Source organism: Aricia agestis, chromosome 13 (assembly GCF_905147365.1).
Source record: "Aricia agestis chromosome 13, ilAriAges1.1, whole genome shotgun sequence".
In the NCBI taxonomy this organism is placed as follows: Eukaryota; Metazoa; Arthropoda; class Insecta; order Lepidoptera; family Lycaenidae; genus Aricia; species Aricia agestis.
The window spans coordinates 15,375,538-15,394,222 of NC_056418.1; the positions used below are offsets into that span (position 1 = coordinate 15,375,538).

Below are 18,685 nucleotides of genomic sequence, written 5' to 3' on the forward strand. Positions count from 1 at the left end.
TAATTTGACGTATATTACATTTTATTTTATTATATTTTATTGAATACTCACTATCACTGGCGGCTCCGTGGTTTCAATAGTCCAAACCGCTGTGGTTTAGACTCTAAACTTTAGAGTTTGGCCCTTGAATCAGAGTTCGGTTCCCGCTTTGAAACAACAAAGAGAATACGATGCAGGCTTTTTTTTATGAAATAAGGGGGCAAACGAGCAAACGGGTCACCTGATGGAAAGCAACTTCCGTCGCCCATGGACACTCGCAGCATCAGAAGAGCTGCAGGTGCGTTGCCGGCCTTCTAAGGGGTAATAGGGGAGGGTAGGGAAGGGTAGGGAAGGGTAGGGAAGGGAATAGGGGAGGGTAGGGAAAGGAAAAGGGTAGGGGATTGGGCCTCCGGTAAACTCACTTACTCGGCGAAACACAGCGGAAGCGCTGTTTCACGCCGGTTTTCTGTGAGGACGTGGTATCTCTCCGGTCGAGCCGGCCCATTCGTGCCGAAGCATGGCTCTCCCACGTCAAAGGCTGGTTATCTGACTATCTGACAAGAAAGATGATCCGTGCATCGGATGGGTATGTAAAGTTGGTCCTGCGCCTGATCTTCCGTTTGTGCCAACAGCGTTATCCGTACCACTGGGTTACGACAAAAGGATGTGAGAGTGCTCTTCCTACGTACCTGGCCTGGTTCAAATGAAACTAGCCATCGTCATCGAAACCGGCGTAGGAGGGTTTATTATAAACCTTATACAAAGGTACCTCTTATGTTGTCCGATGTTTTTTATATTATTATTTCAGAATAACTGAATCGGATGCAGCAAAATAACATAAAATCAGTTAAAGATTTGACCTTGCGTTTCAATGATCTGGAACGATTGGCACTCGTTCTAGCAGGTTTCTGATTGTCTATAACCACATTCTGTGCACATAAGAAATTGTCTATGTAATTATTATATTTTATCAAGATTATTGAATATTTTAGAATCAGATTTGTATCAAACTAGTAAAAGTGACTGTGACACTTCAAATAGTTTATGTAAATCGTGATATTATACCTGACAAATACGTTTATTGCATAAGAACAAATTTTTTGTTAATGTTAAGTTAGTAAGATTACCTACCAAATATTTCAAATTATGTCTGGTGAAAAGCAGTATTAAATACAATATAATTATTTTAGTTTAACTTAGTGCCTGTCACTTACAATACGGTTTCGTAAAACAAATATTGCTATTTATTTTTCACAGGAACTTACAAGTTTTATTAAATACAAAACTGCTATGCACTTACGAGTATAGCAACCAATATAACGGATGGCCGTCAAAACTTTATATTTTAATTGCTATTTTTACATAACTATTCCCGATTTGATTGTTTTATAACATAGTTAAATAGCATTAATGGTTAACCAACAATGTAATCTAGTAAAATCTAATTAGAATGCGTCACGCAATATGGAGTACTATAGATAAAAGAGGTAACTAATCTATCTGATAACAGCATTCCTGTAGCGGGTCCTCAGTTGATAAGTCATCTGTGTGGTGTGAGCACCAAGTTGTTTGGAGTGTTTCAGAACCTGGATTGCCCTACCTGTTGGTAAAGTAAGTACTAAAGTCTATATCTGTAGTGTGATATCAATGTTTACTTATCCATGATAGACATTTTCATGTTTAGCTCATCGTGAAAGAATTTTCTTAATGCGTAATGTGTTGATAGCTAGGTATAGTTAAAGGATTTATGTGTAACATTCATAGAATATAATAAATACACATATAGAAAGTAAATTATTTTATTTTTTTAATGATCATGATTTCTTTAGTGGTTAGTTACTGGATTTTTGGCTACTGATGTAAATGTTAAAATGACTGATAATAATGATTACTTTGAAATTTAAAGACGGGATAGCCTAAAAAGTTGTTAAAATTAAGACTAATAGCTCCCACACCGGTTTCGGTGACGGTGGCCGGTTTCATTGAAACCAGGCCAGCTACGCAGGAGTAATTTTATAGTGCCCAAGTGTGTGCGCAGTACACAAGAGCACTCTCTATTCCTTTACTCTCATAACCCAGTGGGACGGTAGACCGACATGACCGGCCAAAGATCAGGCGCAGGACCGACTTTTTACATGCCCATCCGACGCATGGATCATCTTACTTGTCAATCATCAATCAGGTGATCAGCCTGCATTGTCCTAACCAAATTTGGAAATAATATGTTTCCAACGCGGGAATCGAACCCACGATCTCCCGAGTCAAGAGCCGCGCTCTATACCACTAGACCACGGAGGCGTTTTTATTAAGACTACTAAGTATACAAAATGATTGAATAAAATCAGTGACCATACTAGTATCATTTATATCACTCTTTTATTTTCTACGGGGGTCAAAAACCGTATCTTGATACTTTCTATGGTGGATTTACCATTTTTGTCATCGTTACCAATAATAGGGGCAAAACGGGACGATACATGGTAAAATGGTTTATGGTAGTGATGATGATGATGATGAATTTAATTTGCATAGTTGCATATGCTTTCCGTTCTTAAAACAAAGTTGAAACTCCCAAACTTGTGTATCTATAAAGAGTCAGGATTTCTCTCAGCACCGAACCATGGTATACCGTATACCTTGGTGCAAAATCTTACTTGTTAGTAGCATAATATGCTTTATTATACTCATACAATAATACACAATAGCACAAAGTAGACAGTGTACATCACGTCGTCTAATCCTATGCTAAGTTGAACTTGTGTTATGGCAATCAGACAACGGATGCACACCGAACAGTCTTATCCTACAACATATTATTATTCTCACAACACTCTTACATTCACACTATCATCACGTAGTCTTCCTTGGCGGCGACGTGATGCGCGCTGCATTGGGGAGCCTTCCCCGAAATTTTCTGTAAATTACACCGGCGGGCCAGAACTCCTCCACCTCGAGAGTGGACAAAAGTTTTGTCGGTATGCTTACTGCTCACGAAACCGAAGTCACCACATGTTTCCATATAAATTTTGAGAAGTTCCCTCGATTTCTTACGGATCCCTTCATCAGGTCACCAGTCACTTTTATGAATATGGTACCAAATTGGGATGATAACCTATACACCAAAAGAAAAATTTTGAAAATCGGTTCACAAACGGCGGAGTAATCGTTGAACATAAAAAAACGAACATAACACCTCCTCCATTTTGAAAGTCGGTTAAAACTGTAGTCTATGTGTTATTCTGGTGTATAAGCTATATTATCGTAAAGTTTCATCAAAATCCGTTCAGTAGTTTTTGCGTGAAAGGGTAACAAACATCCATAGTCCATACACACATACATCAAAAATTTCGCCTTCATAATATAAGTAGGACAACAGCTATTTACCATAATATATAGATAAGACCTTCTCTACTCATTTTATAATTCAGCCCGACTACCACGTATCTACTTCTTTGTGCCCTCGCGCCCTATACCGGTGCCTTTAACTTCTGGATAATATGCCACTGCGGGTACCTTATTTTAACGACAGAGTCAGAAGCTTGGAGGACCTTTGCCTAAGTTCATCCGATCTCTCAAGCTACAATTTTTGTCTTCGTATAAATCGTAGCATAGCTTGTTTCTCATCAGAATTCTGCACTGTTTTCTTTTTTGTTTCTTTAATTTACAATTTGAATATTTTTGTAAGTAAATATTATTTGTGTCAGTGTGTATGAAAACGAACATTATCAATAAATATCGCAATGATTTGATAGTGTGATTCAGAATGTAAAATGATTTGAGTTCATCAACCTATGCTTAGTAGATATTACTTTTATGTATTATATAGGTAAAACTTTAGCTTTGTAATCTAAACATACCATTTAAACTAGGAGCTCTTTCTTTCTAGAAAATAATATTATCTCTTCTCCACAACTTCAAAGTCTGTTTCTGCCGTGGTCATGATTTGTTATGGCGAACTTAACCTTAAATTTTTAAAATTTAGCCTATTTTCCTTTCGTTACTACATCGCCTTGCATGATTCATCTTCTACTGGTTAAAACATTTGGAGTCCTCTGACGAATGGCACTTATACGCAGCGTTGCCAGATTTTTTTTTGTGCTAAGTCGGGACTTTGGAACTTTTTAAGTGAAAAAGTAGGTGGTTGATGGTGGTTCTTCGGTCAAAAGCGGGACAAAGTAAAAAAAGGTATAACATCAAAAGTTTTTTTAATTATTATCTTTTTATTTGCGTTAAAATAACGTTTACGTGACAATAAATAACTAAAGTAGCTATATAAAATCAACCCCTCTACCTCCCACACTCTTGTTCTTCATTACGCACCTTTCTTTCTCAGCACGCCGCGCTGCACGTACGTTCGAGCTTTCCCCGAAAAGCGAGCTGAGCCTGTCCCGCGCGGGACATTCAATTTTGATGAAAAAATCGGGACGTCCCGCCAAAATCGAGACGTCTGGCAACGCTGATTATACGGAAGGTCAGACCTGCTGCTAATTTTCGCCCCGTTTTACGCGACAGAATAATCATCCTCATACTTTACTAACAGTTACATTTTCAGGCTATTAGGGCCTTCAAAATGAGAAGACCGGCCTCTTAGGGAGCATTTTTCTTCTGAAAATGCCAACTTGCGAATCGCGGCTCTTTTGATGTAGTGTCTTTGTCATTTCCTGCTAGTTGATCCGTTCCACAGAGTACTTTATGATATTGATCCGTTCCTAGATTGCATACTTGGGTAAAAGCTGTTTTATTTTAAAGCTAACTTTCCCCATCTCCACCATATGGACAAACTAGATGTCCCGCGCGGCTTCGCCCGCGTAAATTAGGAATTTTACAGAAACCGTACATTTTCCCATAAAAAATAGCTCTTATGTCCCTACTCCCTTCGTTTGGTATACTCTATATCTGTGCCAAATATTGCCATAAAAATTGCTCCAGTAGTTCGTAATTTCTAATATTTCCCCCGTTTTCCCCACATTTTCCTGAGTTTCTTCGGTCGCATTAGTCTTAGCGTAATAATATATAGCCTATAGTCTTACTCGATAAATTAGCTATCTAACACTGAAATAAGTTTCTAAATCGGACCTGTAGTTCCTGAGATAAGTGCGTTCAAGCAAACATACTCATGTTTATAATATTAAGTATAAATTTTTTTTAATTATCGCTTGACAAACTCGAGTCTCGATCTAAAAGACTTTGAAAAGTACCAATGACAGGGTCATTATAGGCTCATAAGATGGGACGATGTATGGTATAATAATATGGTAGTGATGATGATGATGATGAATGTAATTTGCATAGTAGCATAATATGCTTTCCGTTCTTAAAACAACGCCGAAACTCCCAAACTTGTATCTATAAAGAATCAGGAGTTCTCTCAGCACCTTCCGAACCACGGTATACCAGGTATACCTCGGTGCAAAATCTTACTGTTTGGTAGCATATGCTTAGAATACTTCTCACGAAACCGAAGTCACCACATGTTTCCATATAAATTTTGATGAGTTCCCTCGATTACTTATGCATCCTTCATCAGATCACCACTTTTGTGCATATAATACCAAATTGGGATGATACCCTATAAACCAAAAGAAAAATTTTGAAAATCGGTTAACAAACGGCGGAGTAATCGTTGAACATAAGAAAACGAACATAACACCTCCCCCATTTCGAAAGTCGGTTAAAATTGTAGCCAATGTGTTATTCTGATGTATAAGCTAAATTATTGTAAAGTTTCATTAAAATCCGTTCAGTAGTTTTTGCTTGAAAGAGTAACAAACATCCATACATCCACACATCCATACATCCAAACAAACTTTTTTTACGTCCGTGCTTTCGCCTTTATAATATTAGTAAGATATTGGGACGGAAAATTTCAGCTTTTACCTCAGAAGTCATAATGCATGGGGCCACCTGTTTTAGTCAATGTATCTCGGCTCTATCTTATCACTCAGCATCCTTATCAGTATTCAGTTAGTACTACTCCGACACCGCTTGCGCTGCGTCTCGCTATGATAATTTAGGTATGTTAATCCTTATTATAAAACACGTTGTTGCTGTTCATTAAGGGTTAATCATAATACCGTTAGCATGATTTACCCTTAGTACCTATAACACAGTCAATAGTCATATCTAGTTATTTAAGGTGTCTCAGATGTGATTACGTGTCTACTGTAATAAACCTGGAAATTCTACTAATATCATTGTGATAATATACTGGGTATAGGTACGTCTACAATCTACATACTAAATCGCCCTAATAGGGCGCACGCACAATAATTGCGTGATTCAAATAAATAGAGCGCATTTTGTGTCCCATTTCTCTTGAGCTGATTATAGCGAAGTCTTCTGTAAGTATATAATCTATATATATAAAAATCAATTGCTGTTCGTTAGTCTCGCTAAAACTCGAGAACGGCTGAACGGATTTATCTTATCTTGGTCTTGAATTATTCGTGGAGGTCTAGGGAAGGTTTAAAAGGTGAGAAAAATTCGAATAATTGCCGGGAAAATCCTCAAAACAGCATTTTTCTATTTCCCATACAAACGTTTTCTAAATAAAATGGAGAGTCAATTTGTAATTTATTACCGCTGCATAAAGTTCAAATTCGCGTGCGCGTTGGAGGACCTAATATCGCGTTCTGAAACTCAACAAAAGTGAAAGTGAATCGCGAACGCGACAAAATTGCATAGTCTCAAAATACATAGTACATAAATAAACACAATTTTAGCTAACTTCAGTTGTTACTCTGTCCGATTATTTTTTTAATAAGACTATATAGAAATCGAAAGATAAATCAATAATAATAAAGACAAATTAAATTATAAATCTTAAGTTAACAAGTTAAGAATAAAATGTAATTAATAAATTTATAAAATGTAATAATTATTAAAGTTATAAAATGTAAAAGTTATAAAATGTAATTATTGAATCTATAAAATGTTATTAATGAATTTATAAAATGTTATTTACTGTATCTAATTTATTTCAATCTTACTGTTTTAATTAATTATTGTAATCCAAGCTATTATGTATTATCTATATTTAAATATTTGCACGCCGTGTATGGCAGAATATGTTTGTGCTATTATTTATTATTATTAACATCTTTTTGTACCATATTCTGGCAAATAAAAAATATTTGAATTTGAATTTGAATTTGAATTTAAATTCTGAACGCAATCTCAATATGTATTTGACATTAGATTTGACAACCAACTGATATGTCATTCCATCCTGTCGCATTTCAGAGCACGGAAAAAATTATATTATCGTTATATCTATCTTTGTGGCTACGTGCGCGAGAACTTTCTTTACTTTGGTGATCCTTTTTGATAGTGTAAATAAATAACACATAGGCTACAATTTTAACCGACTTTCAAAATGGGGGAGGTGTTATGTTCGTTTTCTTATATTCAACGATTACTCCGCCGTTTGTTAACCGATTTTCAAAATTTTTCTTTTGGTATATAGGGTATCATCCCAATTTGGTATTATATTCACAAAAGTGGTGATCTGATGAAGGATCCATAAGTAATCGAGGGAACTCCTCAAAACTTATAGGGAAACATATGGTGACTTCGGTTTCGTGAGAAGTATTCTAAGCATATGCTACCAACAAGTAAGATTTTGCACCGAGATATACCTGGTATACCGTGGTTCGGAAGGTGCTGAGAGAATTCCTGATTCTTTATAGATACAAGTTTGGGAGTTTCGGCGTTGTTTTAAGAACAGAAAGCATATGCTACTATGCAAATTACATTCTTCATCATCATCATCATCATCATCATCACTACCATATTATACCATTTCATAGTCTTTTAGATCGAGACTCGAGTTTGTCAAGCGATAATTAAAAAAAATCTATATCTACCTAATATTATAAACCTGAAGAGTATGTTTGCTTGAACGCGTCAATCTCAGAAACTACAGGTCCGATTTAAAAACTTATCTCAGTGTTAGATAGATCATTTATCGAGTAAGACTCATCATTTATCGAGAAGGTTATATTATATTATTACTCTAAGACTAATACGACAGAAGAAACTCAGGAAAATGTGGGAAAAACGGGGGAAATATTTTTTATGGGAAAATGTACCTACGGATTCTGTAAAATTTCTAATTTACGCGGGCGAAGCCGCGCGGGACATCTAGTATGTTTAATATAAAAGACAAAAACTTTGTAGATTTCGCTGTTTATATTATCTGCGTGTTCTGTGACCGTTCTTTAGCTGTAAGAGTGCTGCGCGTATTCATGTGTATGGTGATAGTTTTCCATTGAGACCTAATCTGTTTCATTCTCTGCACCTTTTTCACTATTTACCAGACGACACCCGAGTTACACATTTATTACACTTTATTACATTTATTGATGTTCCAATTTCAAAAAGAGAAGATGGCGGCTTCTAACCTATTCGGAAACGTTAAAATGTCCCTTTCAGTAATTTCACAACAGCTAACCCAAATATTTTGTTTTCACATTGTGTCTTTATCAGTGATAAGGGAGTATCTTTTGTAAATTGTACTGTATTGCGGTAACGTACGTGAACACACACAGGTTTCGGCAAGGCATAGGGTTGTCGATTTAGATGTTTCACAATTCTTTAATTAGACCAATATTTATTAAAAACTTCAATAGGTACTTATCAATTGTTTTAAGATTGGTTAAGCCTTAGGATATAATACAGGTGTTTACGTAGTAACTATATCGTAATCTGTGCGTGTGTGTTGAACGCGAATTTTAGCTACTTCCCGCCGTAAATACTCAATTTGAATGGCGAGTCGGTCAAAGTATTTCCATACTATCTTCTTTCTCACTTCCTAACTTTTAAATTAGTTCAACGATTTGAGAACGATGAGGTACAAGACACAAACACAGACTGAAAAACTTTCGGATTCATAATAATAGTACTAGATGACGTCCGCAACTCCGTTGCGCCAAAATTTTTTTAAAGCGTGGGAACCAAACCCATCAAAACGCGGTTTGGGCGTGAAGAGGTAATAGACAGACACACTTGCATGATATTAGTATGGATAGTATGGACAAGACTAAAATACTACTCGCATGATATTAGTATGGATAGTATGGACAAGACTAAAATACTACTCGTGACGGACTTTCATAAAACATTTGGCACATCCCTAACTCGTATAAATGTATTGCGGTAAACTGCTCGCTCTCGGTTGCAGTTTAATCTCTAATCTTATCGCCAACTTAACCTTTCCAACGGTTTCGGGTTTGTAATAGAATTATCATCATCATCTTCAACAGTCCTACTCAGTTTCTTCTCAGTCCGTCAGTACTTAGCTACCGTCACTCGTCAGTACCTACTTGTTTACTAACGACATCCTTCTTTTTGTCTCTCAAACTGAAATCCGTCCAGTTTTTCAAGTCGTCACTTTCACTTGCTTCTCTGTCCTAATTCAGGGCCTGCCTTCACCCACACAAGTTAGCCAAAAACAGGCATCGGTTCTTGAAATCGTCCTGCTAGAAACTTCTACCGTGCAATTTGGTGGGAATGGTAGAAACAAGTGGAGATCATTTAACGCTACTGTAAAAGTCCAAAGGAAAAATTTCTTACAATTCTGAGTCAGTTTATGAGTTATCTATCATAAGCATAGCAAACACTCGCGCTATAAGTGGATGTTGATTGTACGTCACTTGGTGCATTTGCTATATTATCTGCATAATTATTATGTTTTTTGTTTCTTAAAATCTTCATCAATAAATCTTTGCCGCCTTCTTCCTGTATATTTAATTGTAGTTGTCAGCTTAGGATCTACGTTGTATCTTTCGAATTAGTTTTCTTCTTACTAGACTAATACTAGTAGGTATTATATCGTTGCATCTGGATTCTTAGTTCTTATACGGCCATTGGTCACTACATTTTGCATCCGATTATTTTATTTATTTATTTATTTACTTCTTCAAATCTTACATCTAATTACAATTTTATATTATGATATGCCTAAAACTCTTGTCGAGTTTGTCTAGAGATAACGTTCTCAACTACTTGTAACTATAATTAAAATAATAACAAATGAATGTAAATTATTACATAATTGATAATTGTAACCATTCGAGTTATAATTTGCATCGAGCGGGCAGATGGGACTTCATAACTGATATAAAACCATTTATGTTCGCTGCGCCGCTTGGTGCGTAAATACCTACCTTAATAAGTAAACAAGTTACAACACTATACGGGAGGTTTTGATATTACACTATTTAATGATTGAGTTTAATTACAAATATTATTGAAGTGTTTAATTAAGTACAAATATTATTAAATTGTCCTTCGAGTTTATCAAAATAATATGTTTTTAATACATGTTTAATATTTCTTTTAGTAATTTTCTTTTTAGTATATTCAGGTAAATTGTTAATTAAGTGTGGTATTATATAATGAGAGGTTCTTTTGCCATATTCATTATTAAATTTCGGTGTACATAGTTTTTTTAATGCTATACTTCGTGTAAATTTATGGTGACTTTTTAATAATTGAATATCATAACGAAAATATTGTTCAGTAAGCAGTGCATACTCAACCTTAGTATGTATGGGAAGGACGCCACAATATCTAAACAGACCTAGAGGATTGTCCGAGTACTGATTTTTAATTTTAGGGGATACAATTAACTTCAAAATCCTATATTGAATGTTATAAATGTGATCTAAGTATGATTTATAGGTGCGTCCGTAACTACTTAAACCATAAGCTATTAAACTTTCTACCAGTGTTTTATAAGTAAGTAATAGTATATTTCGTGGTACAGAATGCTGTATTATATAAAATTTTGACAATATAATTCTTAGTTTATCACAAACTTTATTTATGTGGTTTTCCCAATTAAATTTATGGTCAATAACTAGTCCTAAGTAGGTGTGTTCTGTGACTTGATTTATTTTGACACAGTCCCTAGTGCAGTGTGAGTTTGGTGTATGGAGACATTCATGGCAGTGTGCTGTAACTTCAATATTTTCTTCATTTTTATGTCTAGATCTTACGTGAATTAGTTTCGTTTTATTAGGATTTAGTACTAGGCCTGAATCGTGTGACCATTTACATATTGCGGAGAAATCTGTTTGAATTTTAGTTTTCGCTAACGATATGTCTTTGTCCGTCGCAACAAGACATGTATCGTCAGCAAATTGATATAGTTTGCAGTGTTTGACAACATTTTTTAGATCATTAACATAAGCTATTATGATACCTATTTGTATCTCAGGACCTCCAAGTCGGTTTTCTTCAAATTCAAGTAAACCAACTTGCGACTAATCAAACGATTAGCGTCTTATAAATATGTTATTTTCCAGTCAAGAGCAAGCAGCTGTGATGTGGGTTTGCGCTAGCTGGTGATAAATGGGGAAGTTCTGCGGCGCGCTGACCAGGCGGCGAACCTACAGCTCCGAACGAGTCAATAATGGAGACCTAAAAAGGTATTACGCAAAGTACTCGATGAGACGTGGTTCCTCAATGCAATAATGGTGGACATTAAAATTTTGTAGACACAAAGTCTCACATGAATCGCTATTTTAAAGCTGTTATTGGTATTCCTATGGTATTTACCATACGAGTACAGATAACAGCTCTAAAATATTTAGATAGAATTGAGCTAAGGCTGTGTGGACTATGGACTATAAGAGGTAAGCCTCTGATAGACGATAGTCCATATAGCCAAATCTCAAATCATACCTAAATATTTTACAGAAGATACATTTTTGTACCGAGTTTTAAGAAGCTTCATGAGATGAGTTACTCTTGAAGAAATGTTCGTCATAACATCACACTGATTTGCTTCTAGCCTTAGTTGTCCCACTCCGAAAAATAATTGGTATAAGAGAATGCCAAATGTCCATGTTCCAGATGTCTCTCGCTATGGGAGCTGGTATCGCTGGGCGTGGGCAGCTCCGCGGGCGTGGGCGCCTTCGTGGTGCTGGGCGGCGCCGCCATGTCCACTGCTGGGCCGTCAGTCGTCATGTCGTACCTGCTCGCTGCCGTCGCTGCGCTGTTTGCTGGTGAGATATGCTGATTCGTGTAAAAAGTGTTTACTGGGCGTACTTCCCACTTATGCAAACTTTTGACTTGAATTCGTTATAATTTCTTTCTCAAAAGAGTAACTAAAAATTTGGCTTCCATAATTATTTAGTTGAAAATCACGTTGGCATTCGTTTGGACGTATTTATTTAAAATCAAAAGTGTGTATTTTGTACATTATGAGGTGATGTCAACAAGTGAAAGTAAGGGAATTTAATTTCATTTTATCCACGACCCCAGTCCAAAATCCAATGTAGGCGATTGCTTAGCTATTACTCTAACCTTTTTAATAAACGTGTTTTAAAATTACATTTCCATTCGTATATGTAACTTTCTTCAAAAACTGGATGTCATACATACGTAGTTTTTTAAAGATAGCCTTTTGCTTCTTTTTCGAGCTCCCGTGACATATTCAGTTGTTAAAAGGCTTTACAGGATTCGTAATGGTCCCACCATTACCTGGTAGCCTGTACAAAACTATGACTCATCCCCATCCTGCTAGCTACTTCAGATGACTGCAACATTACCATTTGCATTTCCAGGTCTATGCTACGGCGAGTGGTCGTCGCGGCTGCCGCTGGCAGGGTCGGCGTACAGCTACGCGCATGTGGCCCTCGGCGAGTTCGTCGCGTTTGTCGTCGGCTGGTGCCTCATACTGGAGGGACTGTTTGGTACGTTCTAGAGCCTTCTTATACTCGTTTTCCTTATTAAGTTCTAGGTACCTTTGGACTATCGGTTAGCGTAGTTTATCATGAATACAAATCATAATATTATTTGCTCTTGATGTATTTTCTTCATGCAGAAGGTTAAAAAATCTAACAGACGTTATTTTTTATTTAATAGCTGTTATCAAAAGCAGCATAAAATAAAGCTTTTTTAAAAATTTGAACGTTAACATTCGTCATTGTCACGTCCAAGCAGTCGCATCCTAGCTTTTGATGGTATTGATGCAAAACATAAAGCGTTATTAGAACGGGCGTTTTATTTGGTCAGGCTTTTAGCGTATGTAGATGACGATCACGATAAAAAATATTTCAGGAGCAGCGAGCCTGGCGCGCGGGCTGAGCATGTTCGTGGACTCCCTCTCTAACCACACCATGTCGGCGTGGTTCGAGTCCTTCGCTCCCATCGCTGTGGCACCGTTCTCGCAGTACTTTGACTTCCTGGCGTTCTTTGTGGTATTGCTTATGGGTGGTAAGTATGTTGTTGCCATCAAGTTCTTGATTCGAGCCTAGATTAGAGTAGTTTTATATACCACAGCTAGCAGATTAAATACCCAAAATATCCGTACAACTATTTTCATATCTTATTTGTTTCTGGAATAACTTCAATATTTTTGGATATCAGTATTTACCAGGATACTAGTATTTTTTCTTCAACAGCTACAACATGGCTCTCTGTTATATCCAAGTATGGTTAACGCAATTGAAAATCATGTAGTGTGTGTAATATTTCAGGTATCTTGTGCATCGGTGTGCGACGGTCGACAATGATCAACCACGTGTTCACGGGAATCACCATCGTTATTATTTTCTTTGTTATCATCGCTGGATCGTTTAAAGGTAAAATAATGTGAATTAAATTAATTGATATAAAAAATATGTGGTCTGAATTTTGATTTCCGAAGGTCTGCCTAGTGCATATTAATACATTTATTTCATGATACTTTTCGACTATTGAATTCATTTTCTTCATATATGGAATACCGACATTTTCTATCACTTTAACATTGATTTCCTTCCAGCGGACTACAGCAACTGGACCCTGTCCCCTACAAATGTGACTGCGGGGAACGGAGGATTCTTCCCCTACGGCGTGTGGGGTACGGTGAAAGGAGCTGCGGTGTGCTTCTACGGCTTTGTCGGCTTCGATCTCCTGACATTTGCTGCTGAAGAGGTACAACTTACTACAACTAGTACTGCTCCTACTAGCTTAACGACTATAGAATGTTGCATTTTCAAACAACTGTTTGGCTTTGTAAAATAAAATTTTATTATCATCAGGTCAGAGTTAACATGCTGTCTTGAAGTAAAATATGATTACTAAAATCTTTCAAGGATAGATTTCCTAAGGCAAACGTTTTAAAAGTTTGCAACAAAGACGATATGTGATCTTTTGAATCCTCTCAATCTCAATTATTCTCCAGCTCATACGTTCTGTTTTGATCTCTTTAACATGGTACCATATTAAAGTTGTTCCACTGGTTCTTTCTTCAGGTACGGGAGCCACGGCGGTCCATACCCATCGCGATTCTGTGCGTGATAGGCGTGTTGCTGCTTCTGTATATCAGCACATCGACTGTCGTCACCATGATGGTGCCTTATTACTTGCAGGTACAACTCTTCATTATTAAGAACCTTTTATGAACTAACTTTAGTAACGGATTTATCTCCTTTGTTTGTTAATTAGATGGCCCGGTGACCTTCGATTCACATCCCTCCAAATGTAAACCTTTCGGACTTCCGCGAATATTTCAAGCCTAGAATTAGCCAAATCGGTTCAGCCGTCCTCGAGTCATTTTTATTTTAAATATAGCTAAGGTTAATATTGTCTAAGATTGGTAGATGAATTAATTTGCTTTATAATTTCAGGACAAACTGTCAACAGTAACGACAGCATTTACCTACGTGGGTATGGAGTGGGCCATGTGGATTGCCGCAGTCGGCCTCATTTTTGGGATATTGGCCAGGTGATAATTCTAGCTGCATGTTTACATTAAGAGTAAACAATAGTTCAATCATCACAGGCTTTTTAAGAGTAAAGAGAGTTTTAATTTTGAAATGTGTAATAATAATTTACAACACCAGAGTGGTGATTTTAGCCTCTCTAGAGGACTTTGGAAACTACTTTCCGCTGCACCATCTCTTATTTATATTTAAAGGCATCATGATAAAGGTTTAGCAAGCTCATTATTTACAAGCATATCAGTGTATTATTTAAGCTTACCTATTGAGTTCTTTATAAAAATCCCATCTATTTGTTAACAGTTATTTTTTCTTTCCAGTTTATTCGGCAGCATGTTCCCTATCCCCCGCATCCTGTACGCGATGGCGAGTGATGGCCTGCTGTGCCCGTGCTTGGCCACCGTCAGCACGTCGCAGCAGACGCTTATCTTCGCGACTGTACTGCCTACTGTTATTATTGGTGAATATTCCTACAGTTACACCGCTTAAACTTAATGATACGCTATAAAGACACACTTTCGCATTCATAATATAAGTATAGGAAGATTATACCGCTGACAGAATTTCAATATCCTCAAAAGTTATCGATAAATTTGGTTATCTTTTTAAAGTTTTTTACTTTACTTAAATATAAATTCGTTTACTTATATTTACAGCTCTGTTGGGAGCCATGCTGGACTTGGGCGACTTGATCATGATGATGTGTCTTGGCACTCTACTGGCCTACAGTGTCGTTGCCGCTTGCGTTGTTGTATCAAGGTATTTCTCCAGATTAATCAGAATATTTTTTAAACAAGACGATTATAAAGAATGTAAATATTTAAGAATGTTGTTGATTTTGTCCTTATTTCATATATTTTTATGCTTCTAAATGTAAGAATATTCCAATTTGATAATGCTTTCAACATACATTTCAGATATCGTTCAAAATTCGACGTAGCTGGTTCGGGATATTGGAAGCACATGATTGGATGTGGAGAGAAGCTGCCATGCAAAACTACTACAAACATCATTCTCATTAATCTATTGTTATTTGGTAAGCTTTTGTCATAGAAATTTAAGAAAAAATCAGATGTCACAAGAAAATATACTTCCAAACTACTTCCAATTTAATCTCGAATCTCGACCGGAGAAATACCACGTTCTCACAGAAAACCGGCGTGAAACAGCGCTAGCGCTGTGTTTCGCCGAGTGAGTGAGTTTACCGGAGGCCCAATCCCCTACAATATTCCTTTCCCTACCCTCCCCTATTCGCTTCCCATCCCTACCCTCCCCTATTACCCTATTCCCTCTTAAAAGGCTGGCAACGCACGAAACGGAAGTTGCTTTCCATCAGGTGACCCGTTTGCTCGTTTGCCCCCTTATTTCATATATAAAAAAAAAAACGTCGTTAATAGTAAAATTTTAATGCATTTACTTTACAGTCGCGTTTTGCATCGCCATTGGACTGATAATACGGTTGGCGGGGAGCCCCCTGATATACGTGATAGTATTGCATCTGCTGGCGGTGTTGACGGTGGTGAGCATGACCCTGCAGCCGAAGATACAAGAGGAGGTCGCGTTTAAGGTGGGCAAGACTATCTAACACTGAAAAACGAAATACTATGCAAACAAAAGAGATACCGTGATATTAAAAGCAGGATGCTTAACACAAATCTGTGAAAGAGGGCTTACGAAATCTCAGTCAAAGATTTGATGATAGAAAATCAACTCCATAATTTACAAACGTAGACCAAACTACAGAATCTATAAGACTTGAAAGCAATTACGTGAGAATAAGTAAAGGGCCTAATAAAACCAAATATTTTTCAGACTCCCCTTGTCCCGATAATTCCGTGCATCAGCATTTACCTGAACATCCAGCTTATGGTTCATCTCAACTTACAGACCTGGATACGTGTTTTAATTTGGATTGCAATCGGTGAGAATAAAAATATATTAAGTATAGTGTTTACATATCAATTAATAGCAATATAATAAGATATAAACTTTGTAATACCTACACTTTTGTAATATTTTTTTGTCATTTTGTTATTATATTGCAGGTCTACCAGTTTACTTAATATGCATGTGCTGCTTTAGAGAGAAAGAAAAAGACCACGATAACCTTGAGAATAATCTGAAACAGTCTTCTCAAGTGAACGGAAAGCCGCCGGTACAAATTTATGTTGAATCACCGACTCCTCCTGGTACTACTAAAGGTAGTATTAGTGGAGGTGACAAAATAACACATAATCCTATTATTGAAGAAATAACCGTGGACACTGGGCATGATACTTTAAAGCAGCCTATCGTTACTGAAGAAATAATTGTACAGCACGCGTTTGTTGAAAATAATGCTGAAAAGGAAGCAAAAATTATAGACTTGCTCGATCAAGTTTTGCAGGCCGAAGAAGATTCCTACGGAGAAATAATCAGTTTAAAAGATAAGAAGGACGAAGACGTCGTATCATTAACGGATGAACCAGTTTTGCACAGGAAGTCTTTAAGCGAGCTATCAGACGCAGGTTCGGATGCATCTTTGGGTAATCTGGTATTATCTAAATACGATGTAGTGGCACAGGTACACAGGGAAGACTTACCAATGCTTACTGAGGAAGATGAGAAAAACGATATTGAGAAAAAAGAAATTGCTGAAGAAATTACGGACCACGAAGACGTTACCGCCTTCAATGACAGTGATTCTAGAACTGACGAGTCTGGCTACTCAGATACGATAGACAAAACAGGGTTGAATGAATCTATTGGTGACTCTAAAGAAGATATACCAAATATACCGAGTCCACCACCACTCGACGAAAACTACTTTAAAAGCCCAACTTTTATAAAGTCGTATACTATTTCTTCTAGGCCATCAAAATCTAAGCCAGTTGAATTTGAAGAAGAAAATAAACCAAGAGAAAGTGTGAAGTCTAACAATTCTTTCGACGATACGCCAATGGTATTTGGAAGTGATAAGCAATTGCATTTTATGTCAAAACTTAACAATCTGTTTCAGAATAAAATGAAAAATGAAAATAAAAATGTAACAGACGAACAAAGGAGGAGATCAAATTCTACTGGTGATCGAGTCGAAAACAACGAAATTTCTTGGACAAGAGAGAGGCCTTCTATACCTTCAAACTTAATGAGAGATATAGCATCTAGAGAAGCATTACAGAACCTACGACCGATCGAAATAGAAGAAAAGAAATTAGACTCAGATAGCGAGGAAGAAAATAGTTTAAGTAGAAATGAACTTAAAACAAAACTCGAGTCGATATTTGCAGCTGGAGGTCCCAAACTAACCAAGTCCCGTACTATGCAGTCAAACCCACCGACGCCTGAAGAAGCTTATCAAACAGACACCTCAAGTTCTGAAAGCATTACAAAATTACCGCATATGGAGAAAAACGACACTCTGAAAAGACAGAAAACTAAATTTGGTGAGGTGTTAAATTCTTTTCGACTAACATTAAATAAGGACGACGAAGTTTTATAGTGTCAATAACCTCTCTTTGATAGAAAATACGATATTGATGTCGATAATCATAAGGTTAATAACACGTTATTAGATTGTGATTGACGTGGCATTTATTTATTTGTAGCAAACATTTATATCAATTTTGATATTCGAACTATATTGTCCGGGTTCCGTATCAATATCAATTTTTTTATTACTATCAAGCAAATTTTGTGTGAATAGCTTTATTTTGATAAGACCAACAACAATTTTATTTGCGAAAAATCTTGAAAGTGGTAGCTAACAGAGATAGAAAGGATTTAATAGGTTGATTTGATGGCCCGAAAATATTTAATAAACAATAAAAAATAAACCGTTTTAGGGTTCCGTATCAACCAAGTTTTGTTGATCCCTAAAACGGAACCCTAACCAGCTGATTTATTGTATATTGGTAGGTTAATAGTTACATTATTTAAGAGTAACATTGTCCTACAAATAGAACAATCCATATTTTAGGACCTTTCTATCTCTGTTAGCTACCACTTTTAAG

General features: G+C 36.6%; 1 protein-coding gene across 4 annotated transcripts; it reads left to right on the plus strand.

Moving 5' to 3' along the window:
• The first annotated feature begins 1,504 nt into the window (after positions 1-1,504).
• LOC121733131 (cationic amino acid transporter 2-like) lies at positions 1,505-18,365 on the plus strand. Of its 4 annotated transcripts, none has more exons than XM_042123295.1 (15): positions 1,505-1,590; positions 11,289-11,411; positions 11,839-11,990; positions 12,552-12,680; positions 13,048-13,203; positions 13,467-13,571; positions 13,754-13,905; positions 14,226-14,342; positions 14,601-14,698; positions 15,014-15,153; positions 15,350-15,452; positions 15,611-15,729; positions 16,118-16,260; positions 16,506-16,614; positions 16,739-18,365. In XM_042123295.1, the coding sequence occupies exons 2-15, from the start codon at positions 11,335-11,337 to the stop codon at positions 18,172-18,174; spliced, it is 3,036 nt and encodes a 1,011-aa protein (XP_041979229.1). In that variant the 5' UTR covers positions 1,505-1,590; positions 11,289-11,334; the 3' UTR covers positions 18,175-18,365. The 4 variants fall into 4 exon arrangements, with proteins under 4 accessions (XP_041979229.1, XP_041979227.1, XP_041979228.1 ...); XM_042123293.1 differs by having other exon boundaries at positions 1,505-1,585; XM_042123294.1 differs by having other exon boundaries at positions 1,505-1,581.
• Positions 18,366-18,685: the final 320 nt, after the last annotated feature.

Coding starts and splice junctions, on each gene's coding strand:
- LOC121733131 (XM_042123295.1), top strand. CDS start 11,335: ATGGGGAAGTTCTGCGGCGCGCTGACCAGGCGGCGAACCTACAGCTCC. Junction 13,204..13,466: donor TGTGGTATTGCTTATGGGTG/GTAAGTATGTTG, acceptor GTAATATTTCAG/GTATCTTGTGCATCGGTGTG. Junction 15,154..15,349: donor ACTGCCTACTGTTATTATTG/GTGAATATTCCT, acceptor TTATATTTACAG/CTCTGTTGGGAGCCATGCTG.